The sequence below is a fragment of the Schistocerca serialis genome, chromosome 5 (genome assembly GCF_023864345.2).
Source record: "Schistocerca serialis cubense isolate TAMUIC-IGC-003099 chromosome 5, iqSchSeri2.2, whole genome shotgun sequence".
Taxonomy (NCBI): Eukaryota; Metazoa; Arthropoda; class Insecta; order Orthoptera; family Acrididae; genus Schistocerca; species Schistocerca serialis.
In genome coordinates, this window is record NC_064642.1 from 107,482,527 (window position 1) to 107,509,334 (window position 26,808).

The following is a 26,808-nucleotide window of genomic DNA, read 5'->3' on the forward strand; positions in this document are numbered from 1 at the left end:
TCATCGTCATACGGGCATTACTGAAGCTTGACATGGTGAGAAACTAAAAACTAGCACAGTGAAACCTCTGCCATATAGTCAGGGTGCGTTAGAAAATTGTGGAGTACGTTGATTCACGTGTCGCAATTTTCAAGTCTTTCAACATAAGCGCCTGTGAAATAATTGACAAAATATTTGCTTATTGTTTCTTATTGATGTCTAAATAGACTACGTGCTTTGCACAGTCACTACTGATTCATGTCTTATTCTCCTCACCAATTTTAAAATAGCCGAGTGGCACAGTTTGTGGACGTTGCCACCTACTGAGCTCTGCTTACTAAGCAGCTGCAGCCGGTAATGTGGATAGAATTGTAATATCGAACCTTATGGACTCCTAGTGTTGGATGAGGCCTATTTTGTTGCGGCGAAAACCACATATTTTGGTGTTGTATGGATTATACCGAAACTGAAACTACTACTGCTGTCCCACACAACTCATTAATCGGCTGGTGTCCATGAGACAAAGGTACCAGGACTTGCAAAAACGTCTGCCCCAAACAGTGTAGAAGTATTTTCGGTTATACGACATTGCTTAAGGGAAAGTCATGTGTGAAAAAATCCGGAAAGCCACGCAACGCTAAGTGCTGGTACACTTATTTTGACAAGTTCGCCTCTAAGAGCCGATGATGACTGATAAGGAAGCACGTAGCATATAACACGAATAATTGAAACAACAAAGAAAAATTTCCAGAGAGAGTGGTAGTGTGGTTTTCTGCCCGTGATTTGACCAAACTTTACCCCACATCAGAAAAATGGATGCTGAGTAGCAAATGCAACACACGGTGGCAAATGCAACACTTTGTGGGATGAAGAATGGTCGAGCCTGAAAGAGAAAAATGTGTGTCAGATTTTCGTTAATAAGGAACAATAATCTAGAGTTACATTAATTTTCATCGCAATGGTCCTTACACTAAATACTTTTCACCCTTTCACGCGTAGTTGTCTTATGGATTTTATGAATAAAAGGTTTATTGAACCTCCACGGGTATTTTCGTATTGCCAAGTGGTCGGAGGCATCTTGCCCCAGCACTGAGCAAGTTGATACTTTTGCCTTAGACTGAGAACTTGAGAAAGTATTTTTGATTGTGTTATTATATTAAAATGAAAATTAATGCCACTACTCAAAATACAATGACTGACCGTTCTATTGATACATGTGCAAAAAATTGAATATCTTTCTAATATGAGCTTACTAAAAAGGTTTAACGCCTATCATCTCCATCCTGTCCCGATATCCCCGACCTACGGAAGGGGTGGATGTCAGATACGGCTATTACACGGTGAACAAATGGAGTGGACTGCATCCTAACAATTAAAAGAGCCGTGTGAATGACCTCCTCAGAGTGTGGACGTGAAGCCAGTGGCGTCGTCCGAATCGACGCCGGAAGGCCGCGACTTGTCGGCCCTCGCTTCAGGGTTGGAGTGCCGATAAGGACACAAAAGGACGTCTCACCCCACCACCCAAATCCCTTTAAGTGTGTTTCGGCACAGATACGCCAGCAAGGGTGGACGTTTTAAAGAGCAGCAGCAGTAGTACGAAAGTCGAACAGTACTCGGCCGTCATTATCCTGGAAGAATCGCTGACCTTGAGTCCACATGCTGTCGTATCTTAGCAACGTGTCACTGAGTGAAATGATTTCCATAGCCATATTACGTACATTAGCAATATATATGAAGATGGTATCTGTTTTTTCGGACATGTCCGGAAGAACAGATACGATCTTCATATACAGGGCTATTACAAATGATTGAAGCGATTTCATAAATTCACTGTAGCTCCATTCATTGTCATATGGTCGCGACACACTACAGATACGTAGAAAAACTCATAAAGTTTTGTTCGGCTGAAGCCGCACTTCAGGTTTCTGCCGCCAGAGCGCTCGAGAGCGCAGTGAGACAAAATGGCGACAGGAGCCGAGAAAGCGTATGTCGTGCTTGTAATGCACTCACATCAGTCAGTCTTAACAGTGCAACGACACTTCAGGACGAAGTTCAACAAATATCCACCAACTGCTAACTCCATTCGGCCATGGTATGCGCAGTTTAAAGCTTCTGGTTGCCACTGTAAGGGGAAATCAACGGGTCGGCCTGCAGTGAGCGAAGAAACGGTTGAACGCGTGCGGGCAAGTCTCACGCGTAGCCCGCGAAAGTCGACGAATAAAGCAAGCAGTGAGCTAAACGTACCACAGCCGACGGTTTGGAAAGTCTTACGGAAAAGGCTAAAGCAGAAACCTTACCGTTTACAATTGTTACAAGCCCTGACACCCGATGACAAAGTCAAACGCTTTGAATTTTCGGTGCGGTTGCAGCAGCTCATGGAAGAGGATGCGTTTAGTGCGAAACTCGTTTTCAGTGATGAAGCAACATTTTTTCTTAATGGTGAAGTGAACAGACACAATGTGCGAATCTGGGCGGTAGAGAATCCTCACGCATTCGTGCAGCAAATTCGCAATTCACCAAAAGTTAACATGTTTTGTGCAATCTCACGGTTTAAAGTTTACGGCCCCTTTTTCTTCTGCGAAAAAAACGTTACAGGACACGTGTATCTGGACATGCTGGAAAATTGGCTCATGCCACAACTGGAGACCGACAGCGCCGACTTCATCTTTCAACAGGATGGTGCTCCACCGCACTTCCATCATGATGTTCGTCATTTCTTAAACAGGGGATTGGAAAACCGATGGATCGGTCGTGGTGGAGATCATGATCAGCAATTCATGTCATGGCCTCCACGATCTCCCGACTTAAACCCATCCGATTTCTTTCTGTGGGGTTATGTGAAAGATTCAGTGTTTAAACCTCCTCTACCAAGAAACGTGACAGAACTGCGAGCTCGCATCAACAATGCTTTCGAACTCATTGATGGGGACATGCTGCGCCGAGTGTGGGAGGAACTTGATTATCGGCTTGATGTCTGTCGAATCACTAAAGGGGCACATATCGAACATTTGTGAATGCCTAAAAAACTTTTTGAATTTTTGTATGTGTGTGCAAAGCATTGTGAAAATATCTCAAATAATAAAGTTATTGTAGAACTGTGAAATCGCTTCAATCATTTGTAATAACCCTGTATATATAGTTACGGCTCACCGGCCATTTGACCATCTTATATGCGGATGCACAAATAGTGCCCGAACTCTTACAGGAATCGGCAGTAAAGCCGCGAGTAATGAGTATGATGAGCAGGGGCACTATGTATATAGTGTGGGATAATAAGATTCGAATGTGGGTCTCACGGGAGGCGTGCCAGAGATAAGTCCGTGCAGCCGCATTAATGTCTGTGTCCTACGTGACTCAGATGGATAGAACGTCTGCCTTGTAAGTAGGATATCCCATGTTCGAGTCCTGGTCGGGGCACACATTTTAAAGTGTCCCCGTTGACTTATATCAACGCCTGTATGCAGCTAAGGGTATTCATTTCATTGTAATTTCAATAGCAATTTATTTATAGCAGAGGTGCAGTAGCATGGGACTTCCGCAGAGACGGCAGAAATCACTTCCTAAGATAAGTTCCACCTTCAGGAACAGAGGACCTTGCGATGCCGCTCAGCTGCCGTATCATCGACGGCCATGTGGCTTCATTTACACAGCCTGGTGGCAAAAAGAGTGAAAAACCCACGATGGGAAGAGAAAACGAAATGAAACTTCACGGGATTGAGAGGGTATGTAGTGTTGTTGCAGTCATTACAAAACTGATTCAAATTTGCAAATAACTAGGCAGTATGAACTCACTTATCAATATCATGCTACACCTTCTGTGTGGCCTGGGTTCATTAACTGATTCGGTTGGGAAGAGTATCATAAAGCCATTGTAGACTCTCCCGCGGTAAACTGGCTGACAACTGTTGTAACTGGTCCTTCATACCGTGGACACTGGAGATCGAGATAGTCCCACACATCTTGTAACAGAGATCTCACGACCTAGCTGGCCACAGGAGTGCCTCAACATCTCCCTGTCACTTCAAAGAGACACGTGCCATGTATAGAAGAGCATCGCCCTGTTCAAAAATGACAACGAGATAATGTAACATGAAACGTAACACACGAGGACTCAAGATGTCTGTGACGGGGAATTGTGACGTTTGACCTGCCAGCTGTGGCCTGAAGTGACCCCCTATATCTTCCCCACATCCACAACTACGTCTACATTTGTACTCCGCAAGCCACCCAACGGTGTGTGGTGGAGGGCACTTTACGTGCCACTGTCATTACCTCCCTTTCCTGTTCCAGTCGCGTATGGTTCGCGGGAAGAACGACTGCCGGAAAGCCTCCGTGCGCGCTCTAATCTCTCTAATTTTACATTCGTGATCTCCTCGGGAGGTATAAGTAGGGGCAAGCAATATATTGGATACCTCATCCAGAAACGCACCCTCTCGAAACCTGGACAGCAAGCTACACCGCGATGCAGAGTGCCTCTCTTGCAGAGCCTGCCACTTGAGTTTGCTAAACATCTTCGTAACGCTATCACGCTTACCAAATAACCCTGTGACGAAACGCGCCGTTCTTCTTTGGATCTTCTCTATCTCCTCTGTCAACCCGACCTGGTACGGATCCCTCACTGATGAGCAATATTCAAGTATACGTCGAACGAGTGTTTTGTAAGCTACCTCCTTTGTTGATGGACTACATTTTCTAAGGACTCTCCCAATGAATCTCAACCTGGTACCCGCCTTACCAACAATTAATTTTATATGATCATCCCACTTCAAATCGTTCCGTACGCATACTCCCAGATATTTTACAGAAGTAACTGCTACCAGTGTTTGTTCCGCCATTATATAATAATACAATAAAGGATACTTCTTTCTATGTATTCGCAATACATTACACTTGTCTAAGTTAAGGGTCAGTTGCCACTCCCTGAACCAAGTGCCTACCCGCTGCAGATTTTTCTGCGTTTCGCTGCAATTTTCTAATGCTGCAACTTCTCTGTTTACTACAGCATCATCCGCGAAAAGCCGGATGGAACTTCCGACACTATCTACTAGGTCATTGATATATATTGTGAAAAACAATGGTCCCATGAGACTCCCCTGTTGGACGCTAGAAGTTACTTTAACGTCTGTAGACGTCTCTCCGTTGAGAACAACATGCTGTGTTCTGTTTGCTAAAAACTCTTCAATCCGGCCAAACAGCTGGTTTGATATTTCGTAGGCTCTCACTATGTTTATCAGGCGACAGTGCAGAACTGTATCGAACGTCTTCCGGAAGTCAAGGAAAATGGCATCTACCTGGGAGCCTGTATCTAATATTTTCTGGGTCTCATGAGCAAATAAAGCGCGTTGGGTCTCACAGGATCGCCGTTTCCGGAATCCATGTTGATTCCTACAGAGTAGATTCTGGGCACAATGTGATTCCTTTCATCATTACTCCATTTTTCTCGGTCCCGGCACCACTTAAATCGCAGCTGTTTGTCTGCTGTGTTAACGCCGGCCTATTCATGGGGCGATAAATACCAAGCCCTCCTGCTGCCAGACTTTGATCAACAGTGAGGAATCGCACAGAATTTTGTTGGGAGTACATAGTTTATTCTCGGATGGCAGGCACAGATGTGAAGGGATTATGAATGCTTCGTGTACGGTACTTCCATCCGTCCTCTTTGTGGTGAGACGTGGTCCATTAGAACCTTGACGACGAGTATACCGGACGCGCGGGACTAGCCGAGCAGTCTAGGGCGCTGCAGTCATGGACTGTGCGGTTTGTCCCGGCGGAGGTTCGAGTCCTCCATCGGGCATGGGTGTGTGTGTTTCTCCTTAGGATCATTTAGGTTAAGTAGTGTGTAAGCTTAAGTCCCATAAGAGGAGTTAAGTCCCATAAGATTTCACACACATTTGAACATTTTTGACGAGTATACCTGATCTCACGTTCCCATGCGGTCAATCATCGGGCTATTGTCACATGCGAATGTCCCACACATCTGGATACTGCATTATTAGACCAGCCAGTCAAATGCAGATCCACATTGAAGCCCATTTCGGTGTCTAAAACGAGTACGTGGCATCTCCGTATACTACACTATTATTACGTCATAAATGGCGCTGTTCATCCCCCGTACTTACCCTACTAAGCATGGTGACAGCACTAGACACGTAAAACACTAATACACTTTTGAGGGCGTTTCCCTGCCACAGAGAATAGCAGCTTCAATCATTCACCTATCTAACAATGTTGAGGTTACATTGGCATCCGACTATGGCTTCTGCGTGCTTCATTTTTTTATGTCGGGCAGTGGAAATGTGGCAAATAGCGGCATTTGGTAAGCACGCCTTCCTCACGCCCACTGACATCTTCCCAGACATTGGAGCCGATTCTCATTCTGATAGCTGGTCAATAGGTATCACGACGGTAAGTGTATTCCGTTTCGGTTCTCCAATTATGCAAAAATCACTGGCACTACCAGCGACATTCACATGATATTCATAAGCGCTCACTGCTCAGTTACAGAACCGGATTCATAAAAGAGAAAACATTTGTATCAACATCTATACTCTACAAATTACGTTACGGTGTGTGGTGCTGTAAGATATTTCTGGTGCCAGTATCAGTACTTACCGCCGGCCTTGGTGGCCGGGCGGTTCTACGCGCTATAGTCTGGTACCGCGCCACCGTTACGCTCACAGGTTCGAATCCTGCCTCGGGCATGGATATGTGTGATGTCCATAGGTTACTTAGGTTTAAATAGTTCTAAGTTCTAGAGGACTGCTGACCTCAGAAGTTAAGTCCCATAGTGCTCAGTCTTATGACTCACATGACTATTTGTACAGTTTCTACAGACACTAGAGGCCAGTATTGAAGGACTCGCGCAGACGCCGTTTCTGTTTGCATGCAAATAATATTTAAATCTTATCACATTATAATTGGGATCTGAGGCAAGGAAACATACAGAGATGATAATCACAGCGAAAAGGAAAATGTCCAAATCAAAATAAAACTAAATGTGACCAACCACGACAAGAGACCATGACATTAACGTTGCAGGACATGGCCTACGCCTCCCCATACGCTGAATACTTTGAAATACACTTGTCTTCTTTCTGTGCCTTAGTGAAGTAGGCTGCATTATGTAAATATGAGTGGGTGTTATGTGGCTATTTAACCATACTCCAACGACAATAACCAGAGAAACTACCCTAGGAAAGCAGTTTGGTGGTTTCGCCTCGTTCGTTAGGCAAATATCAATTTCGAACGCACTAAGTCAACCAGAAAGACCAAAAATCACTGAACGTGAGAGAACTTACGAGAAATGCCATAGCCACTTTCCTCTGCTCATAAAACTTTCTCTGTTTTCCGTGCCGGCAGAAGTGGCCGTGCGGTTCTAGGCGCTGCATTCTGGAACTGCGAGGACGCTACGGTCGCAGGTTCGAATCCTGCCTCGGGCATGGATGTGTGTGATGTCCTTAGGTTAGTTAGGTTTAACTAGTTCTAAGTGACTAATGACCTCAGAAGTTGAGTCCCATAGTTCTCAGAGCCATATCAACAATTTTTCTGTTTTGCGTCGGAAGATACCGTTCATACCCATGGCCCTAGACGTTTATCACGTTGTTGTTGTTGTGGTCTTCAGTCTTGAGACTGGTTTGATGCAGCTCTCCATGCTACTCTATCCTGTGCAAGCTTTTTCATCTCCCAGTACCTACTGCAACCTACATCCTTCTGAATCTGCTTAGTGTATTCATTTCTTGGTCTCCCTCTACGATTTTTACCCTCCCCGCTGCCCTCCAATACTAAATTGGTGATCCCTTGATGCCTCAGAACATGTCCTACCAACCGATCCCTTCTTCTGGTCAAGTAGTGCCACAAACTTCTCTTCTCCCCAATCCTATTCAATACTTCCTCATTAGTTATGTGATCTACCCATCTAATCTTCAGCATTCTTCTGTGGCACCACATTTCGAAAGCTTCTATTCTCTTCTTGTCCAAACTATCTATCTTCCATGTTTCACTCCCATACATGGCTACACTCCATAGAAATACTTGCAGAAAAGATTTCCTGACACTTAAATCTATACTCGTTAACAAATTTCTCTTCTTCAGAAACGTTTTCCTTGCCATTGCCAGTCGACATTTTACATCCTATCTACTTCGACCATCATAGTTATTTTGCTCCCCAAATAGCAAAACTCCCTTACCACTTTAAGCGTCTCATTTCCTAATCTAATTGCCTCAGCATCACCCGACTTAATTAGACTACATTCCATTATCCTTGTTTTGCTTTTGTTGATGTTCATCTTATATCCTCCTTTCAAGACACTGTCCATTCCATTCAACTGCTCTTCCAAGTCGTTTGCTGTCTCTGACAGAATTACAATGTCATCGGCGAACCTCAAAGTTTTTATTTCTTCTCCATGAATTTTAATACCTACTCCTAATTTTTCTTTTGTTTGCTTTACTGCTTGCTCAATATACAGATTGAACAACATCGGGGAGAAGCTACAACCCTGTCTTACTCCCTTCCCAACCACTGCTTCCCTTTCATGTCCCTCGACTCTTATAACTGCCATCTGGTTTCTGTACAAATTGTAAATAGCCTTGCGCTCTCTGTATTTTACCCCTGCCGCCTTTAGAATGTGAAAGAGAGTATTCCAGTCAACATTGTCAAAAGCTTTCTCTAAGTCTACAAATGCTAGAAACGTAGGTTTGCCTTTCCTTAATCTTTCTTCTAAGTTAAGTCGTAAGGTCAGTATTGCCTCACGTGTTCCAGTGTTTCTACGGAATCCAAACTGATCTTCCCCGAGGTTGGCTTCTACTAGTTTTTCCATTCGTCTGTAAAGAATTCGTGTTAGTATTTTGCAGCTGTGACTTATTAAGCTGATAGTTCGGTAATTTTCACATCTGTCAACACCTGCTCTCTTTGGGATTGGAATTATTATATTCTTCTTGAAGTCTGAGGGTATTTCGCCTGTTTCATACATCTTGCTCACCAGATGGTAGAGTTTTGTCAGGACTGGCTCTCCCACGGCCGTCAGTAGTTCCAATGGAATATTGTCTACTCCGGGGGCCTTGTTTCGACTCAGGTCTTTCAGTGCTCTGTCAAACTCTTCACGCAGTATCATATCTCCCATTTCATCTTCATCTACATCCTCTTCCATTTCCATAATATTGTCCTCAAGTACATCGCCCTTGTATAGACCCTCTATATACTCCTTCCACCTTTCTGCGTTTCCTTCTTTGCTTAGAACTGGGTTTCCATCTGAGCTCTTGATATTCATACAAGTCGTTCTCTTATCTCCAAAGGTCTCTTTAATTTTCCTGTAGGCGGTATCTATCTTACCCCTAGTGAGATAGGCCTCTACATCCTTACATTTGTCCTCTAGCCATCCCTGCTTAGCCATTTTGCACTTCCCGTCGATCTCATTTTTGAGACGTTTGTATTCCTTTTTGCCTGTTTCACTTACTGCATTTTTATATTTTCTCCTTTCATCAATTAAATTCAGTATCTCTTCTGTTACCCAAGGATTTCTACTAGCCCTCGTCTTTTTACCTACTTGATCCTCTGCTGCCTTCACTACTTCATCCCTCAAAGCTACCCATTCTTCTTCTACTGTATTTCTTTCCCCCATTCCTGTCAATTGCTCCCTTATGCTCTCCCAGAATCTCTGTACAACCTCTGGTTTTTTTAGTTTATCCAGGTCCCATCTCCTTAAATTCCCACCTTTTTGCAGTTTCTTCAGTTTTAATCTACAGGTCATAACCAATAGATTGTGGTCAGAGTCCACATCTGCCCCTGGAAATGTCTTACAATTTAAAACCTGGTTCCTAAATCTCTGTCTTACCATTATATAATCTATCTGATACCTTTTAGTATCTCCAGGGTTCTTCCATGTATACAACCTTCTATCATGATTCTTAAACCAAGTGTTAGCTATGATTACGTTGTGCTCTGTGCAAAATTCTACCAGGCGGCTTCCTCTTTCATTTCTGTCCCCCACTCCATATTCACGTACTATGTTTCCTTCTCTCCCTTTTCCTACACTCGAATTCCAGTCACCCATGACTATTAAATTTTCGTATCCCCTCACAATCTGAATAATTTTTTTATTTCATCATACATTTCTTCAATTTCTGCGTCATCAGCATAGCTAGTTGGCATATAAACTTGTACTACTGTAGTAGGTGTGGGCTTCGTGTCTATCTTGGCCACAATAATGCGTTCACTATGCTGTTTGTAGTAGCTTACCCGCATTCCTATTTTCCTATTCATTATTAAACCTACTCCTGCATTACCCCTATTTGATTTTGTGTTCATAACCCTGTAGTCACCTGACCAGAAGTCTTGTTCCTCCTGCCACCGAACTTCACTAATTCCCACTATATCTAACTTCAACCTATCCATTTCCCTTTTTAAATTTTCTAACCTACCTGCCCGATTAAGGGATCTGACATTCCACGCTCCGATCCGTAGAACGCCAGTTTTCTTTCTCCTGATAACGACATCCTCTTGAGTAGTCCCCGCCCGGAGATCCGAATGGGGGACTATTTTACCTCCGGAATATTTTACCCAAGAGGACGCCATCATCATGTAATCATACAGTAAAGCTGCATGCCCTCGGGAAAAATTACGGCTGTAGTTTCCCCTTGCTTTCAGCCGTTCGCAGTACCAGCACAGCAAGGCCGTTTTGGTTATTGTTACAAGGCCAGATCAGTCAATCATCCAGACTGTTGCCCTTGAAACTACTGAAAGGGCTGCTGCCCCTCTTCAGGAACCACACGTTTGTCTGGCCTCTCAACAGATACCCCTCCGTTGTGGTTGCACCTACGGTACGGCTATCTGTATCGCTGAGGCACACAAGCCTCCCCACCAACGCCAAGGTCCATGGTTCATGGGGGGGGGGGGGGGGTTATCACGGATGTTTGAATTTTACGACGTCACCACTGCCCATTTTGGGTCTTGTTGTTGTTATGGTTTTCAGTCCAAAAACTGGTTTGATGCAGCTGTCCATGAGACTATCCTGTGCAAGCCCCTTCATTTCCAAGTAACTACAGCAACCTATATCCTTCTGAATCTGCTTACTGTATTCATCTCTTGGTCTCCCTCTATCATTTTTACCCTCCACCCTTTCCCTCCGAACCGAGCGAGGTGGCGCAGTGGTTAGACACTGGACTCGCATCTGGGAGGGCGACGGTTCAATCCCGCGTCCGGCCATCCTGATTTAGGTTTTCCGTGATTTCCCTAAATCGCTCCAGGCAAATGCCGGGATGGTTCCTTTGAAAGGGCACGGCCGACTTCCTTTCCCATCCTTCCCTAATCCGATGAGACCGATGACATCGCTGTCTGGTCTCCTTCCCCAAAAACAACAACAACAACCTTCCCTCCAGTACTAAGTTGGTGTTCCTTTGACGCCTCAGAACGGGTCCTATCAACCGATAGCTTCTTCTAGTTGGGTTGTACCACATATTTATCTTTCCCCCATTCCTATTTAGCACCTCGTCATTAGTTACGTGATCTACCCATCTAATCTTCAGCATTCTTCTGTATCGCCCTGTCTTTGGAAGCGGTAACATCCGTCAAGTATCTGGGTGTGACTATTCGAAATGAAATCAAATGGAATGATCAGATTACACAAGTAACGGGTAAGCAAACCAGAGATTGCGGTTTATTGGTAGAATCATGAAGTGATGCAGTCTTTCAACGTTACAAATCTCATAGAAAGTTTGAAGTGGAACACACTTGCAGATAGACGGTGCGCTAAACGGAAGGGACTGCTCACTAAATTCCGAAATCCGATCTTCAACGAGGATGTAGAGCATATATTATTACCGCCAGTTTTCAAATCGCTCAATGATCACCATTTAAAGATAAGGGAAATTAGAGCTTGTACCGAGGCGGTCAGACAGTCGTTTTTCCCTCACGCAATCCTTGAGTCGCACAGGGGGTGGGGGGGATATGACTCTGGATCAAATTGTGCCCTCCGCCACATACCGCTTGGTGGCTAGCGGTGGTATATCTGCGGATTTAGATTTCAAATGCTTTCATTCTCTTCTTGTCTAAACTGTTTTATCGTGCATGTTTCACTTCATTACATTGCTACACTCCATAAAAATACATTCAGAAGAAACTTTCTGACAATTATATATTCGATGTTAACAAATTTCTCTGCCCGCATCTCGTGGTCGTGCGGTAGCGTTCTCGCTTCCCACGCCCGGGTTCCCGGGTTCGATTCCCGGCGGGGTCAGGGATTTTCTCTGCCTCGTGATGGCTTGGTGTTGTGTACTGTCCTTAGGTTAGTTAGGTTTAAGTAGTTCTAAGTTCTAGGGGACTGTTGACCGTAGCAGTTAAGTCCCATAGTGCTCAGAGCCATTTGAACCATTTTTGAACAAATTTCTCTTCTTCAGAAACGCTTCCCTTGCTATTGTCAGTCTACATTTTATATCCTCTCTACTTTAACCATTATCAGTTATTTTGCTTCCCAAGTAGCAAAATTCATCTACATCTTCAAGTGTCTCATTGCCTAATGTAATTCCCTTAGCTTCACCTGATTTACTTCGACTTCATTCCATTATCCTCGTTTTGCTTTTGTTGATTTCATCTTGTATCCTCCTTTCAAGACACTGTCCATTCCGTTCAACTGTTCTTCCAAGTCCTTTGCTGTATCTGACAGGATTGCAACGTCACCGATAAACCTCTGTCTTTATTTAGCCGGCCGGTGTGGCCGAGCGGTTGTAGGCGCTTCAGTCTGGAACCGCGCGACCGCAACGGTCGCAGGTTTGAATCCTGCCTCGGACAAGGATGTGTGTGATGTCCTTAAGTTAGGTTTAATTAAGTTGTAGGGGACTGATGACCTCAGAAGTTAAGTCCTATAGTGCTCAGAGCCATTTGAACCAAAGTCTTTATTTCTTCCCCATGGACTTTAATTTGTACTCCAAATTATTCTGTTGTTTCCTTTACTACTTCCTCAATATATAGATTGAATAACCACGGGGATTGGCTACAACCCTGTCTCACTCCCTTCTCACCCACTGCTTCACTTTCGTGCACCTCGGCTCTTATAACTGCCACCTGGTTTTTGTATAGATTATAAATGGCCTTTCGGTCCCTATATTTTACTCCTGCCATTTTCAGAAAGAGTGTTCCAGTCTTTGGTCTTAGGAAGTTATTTTGATGAAATATGGATTATTATTACTTCTGTGTGTTAAGACTAAAAAAAAAGGTACACACCACGAAGGAATTACCCGAATGGAACTAAAATCGGGAGATGTGATGTACATGTACGGACAAACAAATAATTACAATTTCTGAAAAACTGGATCATTTATTCAAGAGAAAGAGCTTCACATACTGAGCAAGTGAGTAATGTGATCGAGTTGTCGGATGTGCTACTGAGGGATACCGTGTCAAATTCTGTCCAGCTGGCGCGTTTCATTGTCAAAATATTTAGATGGTTTGAAGGCCCTGCCAATAATGCTCGTTACATTCTCAGATGAGAGACGGGTGACCTTGCTGGCCAAGGTAAGGCTCGACAAGCACGAAGACAGGAATTAGAAATGTCGTTTGCGATCGGGCAATATCTTTCTGAAATATAAGTTGAAAATGACCTGCTATAAACCACCACAAAACGGGGTGTACACTATCGTCAGCTTGCTGCCGTGCTGTAACGATGCAGCGGATGACAACTGACGGGGTCCTTCTATGAAAATATATGAAACTCCAGACCATCACTCATGGCATCGAGTCGCGTGGCAGTTGACATCAGGTTGGTATACCGCCGCTGTCTGGGGCTCTAGAGACGTCTTCCTTCGTATTTGGGCCCATATCAAAGCGGGACTCATGACTGAAGTCAATTATATCCCAGTCACTGACAATCCAGTCCGAAGACGCGTTTGAAGTTGCCTCCGACAGCGGTAGGAAACCAAACTGACTGTCTCCCGCAATGCGGGGCTACAACTAGGTTCAAATGGTTCAAAGGGCTCTGAGCACTGTGGGACTTACTATCTGAGGTCATCAGTCCCCTAGACTTAGAACTACTTAAACCTAACTAACCTAAGGACAACACAAACATCCATTCCCGAGGCAGGATTCCAACCTGCGACCGCAGCAGCTTCGCGGTCCCGGACTGAAGCGCCTAGAACCGCTCAGGCACTGCGGCCGGTGCTACAGCTAGGAATGTAGGCCTGAGGTGCTATTTCTTTTCATAGTACTACGCTTTTCGTTGTCATCTGACCCCACCCTTACACTGTAGTGACACGTTGGCGATATTCTACTCTCCGTTTTGTTGCCATTTACGGCATGTCATCCCTGGGTTTCAGTTTCAGCAAGATAATGACACGCCCCCCCCCCCCCCCCCCCCAATACCATGGACTTTTCAATTGGTGGGGAGACTTGCGTGCCTCAGCGATACAGATGGACGTACCGTAAGTGCAACCACAACGGAGGGGTATCTGTCGAGAGGTCAGAAAAACGTGTGGTTCCTGAAGAGAGGCAGCAGCCTTTTCAGTAGTTGCAGGGGCAAGTCTGGATGATTGATCTGGCCTTGTAACACTAACCAAAACGGCCTTGCTGTGCTGGTACTGCAAACGGCTGAAAGAAAGGGGAAACTACAGCCGTCATTTTTCCTGAGGGATTGTAGCTTTACTGTATGGTTAAATGACGATGGCGTCCTCTTGGGTAAAATATTCCGGAGGTAAAATAGTCCCCCATTCGGATCTCCGGGCGAGGACTACTCAAGAGGACGTCGTTATCAGGGGAAAGAAAACTAGCTTTCTACGGATCGGAGGGTGGAATGTCAGATCCCTTAATGGGGCAGGTAGGTTAGAAAATTTAAAAAGGGAAATGGATAGGATATAGTGGGAATTAGTGAAGTTCGGTGGCAGGTGGAACAAGACTTTTAGTCAGGTGTTTACAAGGTTATAGATACAAAATGAAATAGGGGTAATGCAGGAGTAGGTTTAATAATGATTGAAAAAAATAAGAGTGCGGGTAAGCTACTACAAACAGCGTAGTGAACGCATTATTGTTGTCAAGATAGACACGAAGCACATGCCTACTACAGTAGTTCAAGTTTATATGCCAACTAGATCTGCAGATGGTGAAGAAATTGATGAAATGTATGATGAGACAAAAGAAATTATTCAGGTAGTGAAGGGAGACGAACATTTAATAGTCATGGGTGACTGGAGTTCGAGAGTAGGAAAAGGGAGAGAAGGAAACATAGTAGGTGAAAATGGATTGGGGGTAAGAAAAGAAAGAGGAAGCCGTCAGGTATTATTTTGCACAGAGCATAACTTAATCGTATCTAACAATTGTTTCAAGAATCATAAAAGAAGGTTATATACATGGAAGAATCCTGGAGATACTAGAGGGTATCGGATAGAATATATAATGGTAAGACTGATATTTAGGAACCAGGTTTCAAATTGTAAGACATTTCCAGAGGCAGAAGGAGACTCTGACCACAATCTATTGCTTATGAACTGTAGATTAAAACTGAAGAAACTGCAAAAAGGTGGGAAGTTAATGAGATGGGACCTGGATAAACTGACTAAACCATGGGTTGTAGAGAGTTTCAGGGAGAGCATAAGGGAACAATTGACAGAAATTGGGGAACAAATACAATAGAAGAAGAGTGGGTAGCTCTGAGGGATGAAGTAGTGAAGCCAGCAGATGATCAAGTAATTAAGAAGACGAGGGCTAGTAGAAATCGTTTGGCAACTGAAGAAATTTTGAATTTAATTGAGCCGGCCGAAGTGGCCGTGCGGTGCTAGGTGCTGCAGTCTGGAACTGCGAGACCGCTACGGTCGCGGGTTCGAATTCTGCCACGGGCATGGATGGGTGTGATGTCCTTAGTTTAGTTAGGTTTAACTAGTTTTAAGTTCTAGGGGACTAATGACCTCAGAAGTTGAGTCCCATAGTGCTCAGAGCAATTTGAACGATTTTGAATTTAATTGATGATAGGAGAGAACGTAAAAATGCAGTAAATGAAGCAGGCAAAAAGAAATACAAGCGTCTCAAAAGTGAGATCGAGAGGAAGTGCAAAATGGCTAAGCAGGGATGACTAGAGGACAAATGTAAAGATGTAGAGGCTTATCTCACTAGGTGTAAGATAGATACTGCCTACAGAAATATTAAAGAGACCATTGGAGAAAAGAGAACCACTTGTATGAATATCAAGAGCTCAGGTGGAAACCCCGTTCTAAGCAAAGAAGGGAAAGCAGAAAGGTGGAAGGAGTAAATAAGGGGTCTATACAAGGGCGATGTACTTGAGGGCAATATTATGGAAGTGGAAGAGGATGTAGATGAAGATGAACTGGGAGATACGATACTGCGTGAAGAGTTTGACAGAGCACTGGAAGACCTGAGTCTAAACAAGGCCCCGGGAGTAGACAACATTTCATCAGAACTACTATCGGCCTTGGGAGAGCAAATCTTGACAAAACTCTACCATCTGGGGAGAAAGATGTATGGGACAGGCGAAATACCCTCACACTTCAAGAAGAATATAATAATTCCAATCCCAAAGAGAGCAGGTGTTGACAGATGTGAAAATTACCGAACTATCAGTTTGATAAGTCACAGCTGCAAAATACTAATGCGAATTCTTTACAGACGAATGGAAAAACTTGAAGAAACCGACGTCAGGGAAGATCAGTTTTGATTCCGTAGAAATGTTGGAACATGCGAGGCAATACTGACCTTACGAGTTATCTTAGAAGAAAGATTAAGAAAAGACAATCCTACGTTTCCAGCATTTGTAGACTTAGAGAAAGACTTTGACAATGTTAACTGAAATACTCTCTTTCAAATTCTAAAGGTGGCACGGGTAAAATACAGGGAGTGAACGGCTATTTACAATTTGTACAGAAACCAGATGGCAGTTATAAGAGTCGAGGGGCATGAAAAGGAAGCAGTGGTTTGGAAGGGAGTTAGACAGGGTTGTAGCCTCCCCCTGATGTTATTCAATCTGTATATTAAGCGAACACTAAAGGAGACAAAAGAAAAACTCGGAATAGGTATTTGAATCCATGGAGAGGAAATAAAATCTTTGACGTTCGCCGATGACATTGTAATTCTGTCAGAGACAGTGAAGGACTTCGAAGAGCAGTTTAACGGAATGGACAGTGTCTTAAAAAGAGGATATAAGATGAACATCAACAAAAGCAAAACGAGGGTAAGGGAATGTAGTCGAAACAAGTCGGGTGATGCTGAGGCAATTAGATTAGGAAATGAGACGCTTAAAGTGGTAAGGGAGTTTTGCTATTTGGGGAGCAAAATAACTATGTTGGTCGAAGTAGATAGGATGTAAAATGTCGACTGGCAATGGCAAGGAAAACGTTTCTGAGGAAGAGAAATTTGTTAACGAGTATAGATTTAAGTGTCAGGAAATCTTTTCTGCAAGTATTTCTATGGAGTGTAGCCATGTATGGAAGTGAAACATGGAAGATAAATAGCTTGGACAAGAAGAGAATAGAAGCTTCCGAAATGTGGTGCTACAGAAGAATGCTGAAGATTAAATGGGTAGATCACATAACTAATGAGGAGGTATAGAATAGAATTGGGAAGAAGAGGAGTTTGTGGCACAACTTGACTAGAAGAGGGGACCGGTTGGTAGGACATGTTCTGAGGCATCAAGGGATCACAAATTAAGCATTGGAGGGCAGCGTGGAGGGTAAAAATCATAGAGGGAGACCTATATATGAATACACTAAGCAGATTCTGAAGGATGTAGGTTGCAGTAAGTACTGGGAGATGAAGAAGCTTGCACAGGATAGAGTAGCGTGGAGAGGTGCATCAAACCAGTCTCAGGACTGAAGACCACAACAACAACAATGACCGCTTGCACATGGCGATCGTATCTCCTTCTTGTCTTCATACTTGCCAAACATTACTTTGACAGGCAAGGTCGCCGGATCTCTCAATTGACAATGTTTCGAGCAATACGAGCAGTGGCCTCCAACCAGCTCGGTATTTCGATGCTCTAACGCGACAGCCGGACGGAAGTTTGCTTGATATGCCTTAAGAGGACATCCAACTACTCCATCGATCAATGCGAAGCCGAATAACTGCTGATACAAGGTGCAGAGGTGGACCAACGCTTTTATGAAGCTCTTCCTCTTGAATGAAATTGTAATCAGTCCTTTGTCTATACATGCACATTGCATCCAGCGATTTCTCCCTATTCGGGTAATTCCATTGTGTTGCCTCATTTTTTAATTTTTTTTCTTAGAATGTGCGTTTGATACATGACAAAGAAAAGGCATTATCCGTAGTGAATTAAACAGAATGTTTAGTATTCGTCTGGAGACACTAGGATGTGTTTCTTTCAGTGACGATAATAGCGGTACTGTTTTATGCTTCTCGAACTAAGTTGAAATGGTTAAGCAATATAGGGATCAGGGAGCTCAAGGAAGTAATGTTCTGCAAAAAAAAAAAATTACATCATTAATCCACAAAGGAAATATAGCACATTTTAAAGACAAGCTTCAAGTTGACTATAGCACCAGTTAAGAAAAATAATCAGTAAGCAAGGGTCAACTAAACTGATCACAGTGAAAAGAACTGAGACAAGGTATCTTCAGTTAACATCGTACAATCACAAAAGCAGTATGCAAGGAAACTTAACGATTTATACCATTAGCAAGGTTAACAGATAGAATATAGCATCAGTGATTAAAAGTAATAAAATTTATCTGCTTCCCTGTAATAGGACCGTTAATCCAACACATCGATCAAGGTTGCCTTCTTACAGGTGAGCGTATTTTTTAAAAATTACGAAGACCACTAGTGCAAATCGGCCATGTTTATACCACATAACGGAAACATAGTTAAACACATTGTACATAAATTAAAACATCCAGTAAGTGGGCCACGGATTATAAGATACTTTCGGAAAATAACTGCAAGCTAAGCAATACTCAGTGCACCACTGGGCATGAACCTCTTAATATGTGCGTATTACCGATTCCCGTACACAATAAAAATTCAGGTAGCACAACAGTCAAAGCTTGGAGCGTGGCCTCACTTGTAACGAGTTTCAAAAGAAGTAACTTAATACAAGTGGAAAACTCCTTATGACCACGTTGATAATCTCCAGCACTTTTACTCTTCCTTTTATTTCGTCGAAGCTCAGCCAGGGACGTTAAAATAGAATTAGTCTCCAATGTCAAATCCCTTACTTCAGGTTTAACAAATGGAGGTTCACTAGATGCTACATAGTCCAGTTCCTTATGTGGAATCCCAGCACATCATCAGTGACATCTCCCTGAGTAATCTGCAGCCAAGAGTTCAAGGGCCGTCAGATGAATTTCTTCCATCTATTGCCACCCACCACACACAAAGAGACGCACACTCGAAACTCTTTGATAAGGGCCGGTGCGCGTCTCAAAATTTGTTTCTATGCCTTTTAACTGTGGTTACCGAATTAGGCCGTCTTCAGAGCTAAAACACACGACGATCGCTAGTGACATCTACAACTACATCTACGTTATTACTCTGCTATTCACAATAAAGTGCCTGGCAGAGTATTCAATGAACCACCTTCATGCTGTCTCTCTACCGTTCCACTCTCGAACGGCACGCGGGAAGAACGAGCACTTAAATTTTTCTGTGCGAGCCCTGATTTCTCTTATTTTATCGAGATGATAATTTCTCCATATCTAGGTGGGTGCCACCAGAATGTTTTCGCAATCGGAGGAGAAAACTGGTGACTGAAATTTCATGACAAGATCCCGTGGCAACGAAAAACGCCTTTGTTTCAATGACTGCCACTCCAGTTCACATATCATGTCTGTGACACTTTTTCCCCTATTTCTCGAAAATACAAAGCGAGCGGCCCTTCTCTGTACTTTTTCGATGTCAGCCGTCAGTCCCACCTGATGCAGATCCCACACTGCACGGCAATATTCCAGAACAGGGCGGACAAGCGTGGTGTAAGCAGTCTCTTTAGTAGACCTGGTGCACCATCTAAGTGTTCTGCCACTGAATCGCAGTCTTTGGTTTGCTCTACCCACAGTATTATCTATGTGATCGTTCCAGTTTAGGTTATTTGTAATTGTAATCCCTAAGTATGTGGTTGAATTTACAGCTCTCAGTTCTCTGTTACTTTCCGCGTAATCGAAATTTAGCTGATTTTTTTAGTAATCATGTGAATAACTTCACACTTTTCCTTATTCACGGTCAATTGCCACTTTTCGCACCACACAGATATCTTATCTAAATAATTTTCAAGTCATTTTGATGAACTGATGACTTTACAAGACGGTAAATCATCTGTGCAAAAAATCTAATACGGCTACTCAGACTGTCTCATATGTCGTTAATATAGATCAGGAACAACAGAGGGCCTACAACACTTCCTTGGGGAACGCCGGATATTACTTCTGTTTTACTCGATGCCTTGCCGTCTATTGCTACGAACTGTGACCTATCTCACAGGGAATCACGAATCCAGTCGCCTAACTGAGGCGATACTCCGTAGGCACGCAGTTTCGTTAGAAGACTCTTCTGAGGAACAGTGTCGAAAGCCTTCTAGAAATCTAAAAATATGGAATCAATTGGACATCCCCTGTCGATAGCACTTACTACTTCATGAGTATAAAGGGCTAGTTGTGTTTCACAAGAACGATATTTTCTGAAACCGTGCTGACTATGTGTCAATCAATCGTTTCCATCGAGATACTTCATAATGTTCGAATACAGTATATGTTACAAAACCCTGCTGCAAATCGACGTTGGTGATATAGGTCCGTAATTCAGCGGATTACTCCTACTTCCCTTTTTGGGTATTGGTGTGACTTGGGCAATTTTACAGTCTTTAGGTACGGATCATTCTGTGAGCGAGTGGTTGTATATAATTGCTAAATTTGGAGCTATTTTATCAGCATATCCTGAGAGGAACCTGACTGGTATACAATCTGGACCGGAGGCCTTGCCTTTATTAAGTGATTTAAACTGCTTCGTCACTCCGAGGATATCTACTTGTATGTTTCTCATCTTGGCAGTTGTTCTTGATTGGAATTCAGGAATATTTACTTCGTCTTCTCTGTTGAAGGAGTTTCGGGAAACCGTGTTTAATAACTGTGCTATAGTGGCACTGTCATCAGTGACTTCACCGTTGTCATCGCGCAGTGAAGGTATTGATTGCGTCTTGCCACTGGTGTGCTTTATGTATGACAAAAATCTCTTTGGGTTTTCTGATAGATTTCGAATTTCGTTGTGGAAATTATTAAAAGCATCTCGCATTGAAGTACATGCCATACATCGAAATTTTGTAAAACTTTGCCAATCTTGGGGATCTTGCGTTCTATTAAATTTGGCATGCTTTTTAGGTTGCTTCTGCAGCAACAATCTGACCCGTTTTGTGTACTATCGGGGATCAGTACTTATGTGGTATATATCTCTCAATTGCTGTCGATACTATCTCTTTGAAAACATTCCACAACTTTCCTACACTTACATCATCAGATCGGAAGGAGTGAAGACTGTCTCTTAAAAAGGCGTTAAGAGGATTTTTATCAGCTTTTTGAAATAGATATACTTCGCGTTTCTTTTTGACGGTTGTAGGTGTTACGGTATTCAGCCTAGCAGCAACTGCCTTGTGGTCGCTAATCCCTGTATTCGTCTCAATATTCACTGTTTGTCCAGAATTATTTGTTGCCAAAAGGTGAAGTATGCTTTAGCTACACGCGTCAACTGGCGCACGTTGCTACAGATCAACGTCTTCGATTTCTCTGCAGTCGAATATATGCAACAGTTACACGTTTGTTATTGATTTACATGTCACGGTCTGCTGTTTACTATCATCATGAAACCAGATAATGTATTTAAATAAATTAAAATAATAATGCAACTGGTGCGTTAATTCGACTGTAAATCAAAAGCGCAGTAGCGTAATCTGCCCTACATTAGACAAATAATGATTTAATGCTGTCATCTTTTTTCCTACCTATCTCCATTGCCTCTAACCTGTTATATTTTGTCTAAGGTACTTCTGTCCCTCTCTGTCACTATTGCTCTTCCATTCGACAGCCATTTCCAACACCAATCCAAATGTCACAATTACCTCTACCTTCTGCCGGCCAGGTTCTTTCATATATTACTTTCTTATAGTCTGTTTCCTTCACTTCTTACTTAATCTGTCCACATGATTTTAAACATTCTCTGACGTTGTCGCACTTCAAATACTTCTCTCGGCTTCCGATGATCCAAGTTTCACTTCTCTACATTGCTGAGCTAGACACATACTCGGTCTGCAAATTATTCTCCTTTTTTCTAAGCAGGTATGATACCGAAAGACCTGTTCTATTGCAGAAATCTTTCTTCAAGTCGACATTGTTTTTGATATCTTGCTTACTTTTGGCATCAGGTATTAACTTACTTCCAACATAGAAGAATTTTGACACTTACTCTACTTCAGTGAAGTTCCTAATTTTCATGTTCAGCAAGTCATAAATCTTTCTTCACTACTCTTGAATGTTTTCTACCGATTTTCAAATACTCATCCTACTCGATGGTATGACTGAAAGCGAGCCTAGCGCTCGTTTGAACAGGATATGTCTCAGTCAATTAAATTTACGAGCTGGTGAGTAATTAAATCGTTTTAAAAATGGCTCTGAGCACTATGGGACTTAACTTCTGAGGCCATCAGTCCCCTAGAACTTAGAACTACTTAAACCTAACCAACCTAAAGACATCACACACATCCATGCCCGAGGCAGGATTCGAACCTGCGACCGTAGTAGTCACGCGGTTCCAGATTGTAGCGACTAGAACCGCTCAGCCACCCCGGCCGGCTACATCATTTTAGATTACAATGAATCACTGGAAATGTATCTTCCCGATTTCATTAAACTGAATTAAAGATGCTCAGATTGACACATAAAATATAGAATACTATAAAATTAAATCGTCATTGGGAATTAGATGCATTTGAAGAAGCCAGATTGAGATGTCGGGTGGGTTGTACTAAATAACGCTGGTATCACAAGTGAAAAACTACTGAACATTTGTTCAAGAATTTAAATTACGAAAACATCATTAACTAAAATAATAATCGCAAAAGAATACGTGATTTACAGTACCTGCTTTGTTGACGTATCTCAATACGTGGGAAAAATATAGGATAAGTAAGAAAGGAAGAGTTTGTCAAACTACACGAACACGCCCATTCGAACCTATTATTCACACGTAGAAGAGACCACAAGGATAATATCGGTCAGCAAACTCATGTACGATGGGCCAGTGAGCAATTAACTTTACCCGTCAACTGCTTGGTCAGTAACTCTCATTCACCTTCTCCGTTTCGGAAGTACGAAAAATACGGAAAAATTTACAAATAAAGCACATTGTCACACGACTTCTAATACAGGTTGAATAATGAACCTGAACCAATAATAATGTTCAGCTGATAGCTCACAGATGACGTAAATTCACGTGCTGGAATTCATATAATAAAACACAACGTAAAACACGGAATTCACGAAAGACTTTCAACTAAAATAAAGTTACATTCGCGCGGCAAGTAGTAGAAAGATTGCAATAAGAGGGGAATGAATTACCGTAGCGGAAGCTCAATATGACACATGAGAAGCATCTGGTTGAAACCAGCAGTTCACGCGCTACGAAGAGCACGAAACTCTCGAAATGAAGTCAAATCGAATTAGATAGAGAGAATTATAATACCAGCTTATAGAAAATATATGGAACATTCACAAATGAGATGCACATTAACTGAAATGAGTTATATTGGTCACGGCAACCTCCCATAGCTAAGCTACCGAAGGATAAAGAATCGAGGTACAGAAATGAAATATTAGTAAGCTTTGATGGTGCTCCCTCAAGGAAAAAAAATTACTGTATGCATTACCATTGCTAGAAGTGAACTAACACGTTAACATCTCATCTAAATTAAGATCTGAGACGTTCCAACATTCTAACATAAATCACTAGAGATGACCAAAACTGTCCCGTTCCATGCTGCCGGACAGAGGTCCACAGATAGCAGAGGAAAATGGCCAAAAAAAATTGGTCCTGCCTATCTGTACCAACCTATCAATAGCTGTGTACCGGATCTACTAATGTCTCTTTGGCCAGGAAGAACACTACTGAAACTCTGCAATAATTCTGGCTTAGCTACCACTCCCATTCAGTGAACTCGTATCCGTCAACCACAGTATTTGGAAGCATCGCACAGAAACTCACACATTCCAAAACAGGAAAAGCAAAACATAAATATAGCATGGGACACAGAAATACAATATGGGTACGTGATAAACGTGGTTGTAGGAGCACATACACACTTTGTATACCTACAGATGTGTCAAACGTAAGATAAAAGTTAAGAAATTACAGAATCTGAACGTCCTTGTATCACACTAATGATACACTCTACTGTTCGTCCTCCCCAGCTTCAAAAGCACAGTTGCACAGACAATCAGAGGTGCTGCAAGGTATAGAAAGGTCGAAGGAAGCTCAATAGAGGCGATGGAATGGCTCATGTTAAGACGTTTCGCTCTTCACCGCCTTCATTTTTGCTCCGTTGGTTCTTGAGTCGTATACTGTGCTAATTACGCTGCACATTCCTTTCGGTAGGTCTTGCATTTTTCCTTTCCTTCCTGTACGAAATGCTGTATCGTTTGTGAACCTTAACACTGACATCTCTTTCTCTTGCACGCTTTCTCCGTTCTGAAATTTTCTTCCATTCGCTGCACTGATTTTGTAGTTTGTAGCCTCGAATCAAAGGCGATATAAGCTGTGGTTCGTATCCTTCGTAATACAAAATTCTCTTTCATCACTTTATACTTGTACTTCTGCAGCTTGAATTCTGTGGATATTGTATACCATTCGTCTTCCACAAATTTTAATGTTGCGATCGTATTATGGCATCATACATAGCTGAAAATTTTCTCTGGATCACAATTTCTAGGAATGTAACCCAATTTTTCCTCTATCTTCTCCAAACCAAACTGATATTTTTAGTGTCTGTTCTGCGTTGAGAATAACCAAATAAAACTGAGACTAAAAGTCCACTGGGAATATAACCGGTATTCTTTGCAACGACAAATTCCCCTTGTTTATGGAGAAGGACAACTAATTGGGAGAGATCATTTTGTCTGCTGTCTGAGAATTCAGTTGTATTTCGCATGTTAAAATTGGGATTTTGATGAAAAGGTTCCCCGTATGGCGAGAAATGTAAATCACATGCATGGAAAACTTGAAAGACTCGGTTTTCAGTTCTTTGTTAGGAATTCGCATGTTGCAGAGTTAAACCAACTGAATTTCTTCACAACTTAGGTTTCTGAATCCAAGCAATCAGTGTGCGTGCAGGGATCATTAAGAAACATCACTTGGAGGCAGGTGTTTAACACACGTTATTTACTTTCTTTGTAGATGGTTGTACTATAGAATATGGCCAAATAATGGCTCTCGGGTATTAAACCACTTTTAGAAAGAAGTGTAAGAGAACATGCTACTACATTATGGAAGAAAAGTTGTGGTTTCATTAAGCATTATTTACAAAAAAGTGGCATGCAAAGCTTCGAAAAAATTGCCGTACTTAATATGCGAAAAACAGCAGGACATTAGCATTTTTTATGTTATAGTAGAGGAGCGTAGGGTTCTGAGAACTTTTTCGAGTCAGTTAAAACGCCTTTACTATAACACCCCATTAGTGAAAGTGCACTTGCATTGAAGCAAGGAATTATGACATGCTTTACTGAGCAAGGAATATTTATTCACATATACTGATTTTTGTACCACGAGTAATGCCGACCCTACCAACAGTAGCTATTCTGCTGTACAGCGTTGACACGCTATAAACACGCTTGGACGTGGGAATCAGTGGAGCTCCAGCGAAGCCTCTGTTTGTCCTTCCAGACGCGCCTGAGGTGACGGTCAGCCTCGGCCCGTCGCTGGACCCAACGGACATCCGAGAGGGCTCCGATGTGTATTTCGACTGCCGCATCAAGGCGCAGCCGCAGGCGTTCAGGGTGCAGTGGCTGCACAACGTAAGTGCCCGCGATGTCTGCTGTGCTTTTGACAAAGCTAAGAGCGTGATCTGAGTCAAACACTTCTAACGACTGTATGTTATTTAAGATATGTGTTGTAGCATAATTGTCTCGTGAGTCATTATCTTTGAATTTGTGTGCTGGTAATAGTAATAAAAGCGGTGACACGTGCGAAATTTTACCAGGGTGCTACAATGTGATGGCCAGCCGCTTTTTGACTTACAAGGATACTAATCATAACTGAAATTACTATATTAATTTTGTATACATAAACTGAACTTTTTAAAGTAAATATTATACATTAATATATTTAAATTTCAGCCTCTAAAAATGTGAGGAGTAACATGAAGTATAAAAGAATTACCGGAGCAGCGGGAATCAAAAGTGAGCCGACAATCTGTTAGGCAGTGCTCTTAAATCACTGGTCTATCTGCCGTTGCATGAAGCGGTACTCATAAAGCGCTCTTACTCTACACGTAAAGCTTTAGAAATTGGTTTTCCTTTTCCTACGTCACACTCAGGCGAAATATTGCACGAACTTGAAAAGGGAGTCAACCTATTTCTGCTCACATCGTTTTATTTTATCTACAGTTTCTGTCAACGGAATCAATGGAATTTTGGAAACCAACAAACATCTTTTGAATCCAGGAATCTGTGGCAGATGATTGACATGACATCAAGTAGTTATACATAACATGATGTGCCCTTCCTAAATCCACCTTACTATTTACTACTTGTAGCTGTAGGTGTAGGAAATATGCAGCAGTCCTCAACAGTTAGGAGGCCCAAGTCAGATGCAAAGTATAACAGGAAGAATAAGGTTCTGCTGCTAGGTAG

The 26,808-nt window shown here is 42.5% G+C and overlaps 1 protein-coding gene across 1 annotated transcript in view; it reads left to right on the top strand.

Annotated features, from left to right (window-relative positions):
- The window catches only part of LOC126481773 (hemicentin-2-like), a 705,691-nt gene that overhangs the window by 591,057 nt on the left and 87,826 nt on the right, over nucleotides 1–26,808 (top strand). Inside the window, exon 8 of the mRNA XM_050105728.1 lies at nucleotides 25,841–25,981. Within this exon, the coding sequence (XP_049961685.1) occupies nucleotides 25,841–25,981 (141 nt within the window). The remainder of the gene's footprint in view (nucleotides 1–25,840; nucleotides 25,982–26,808) is intronic.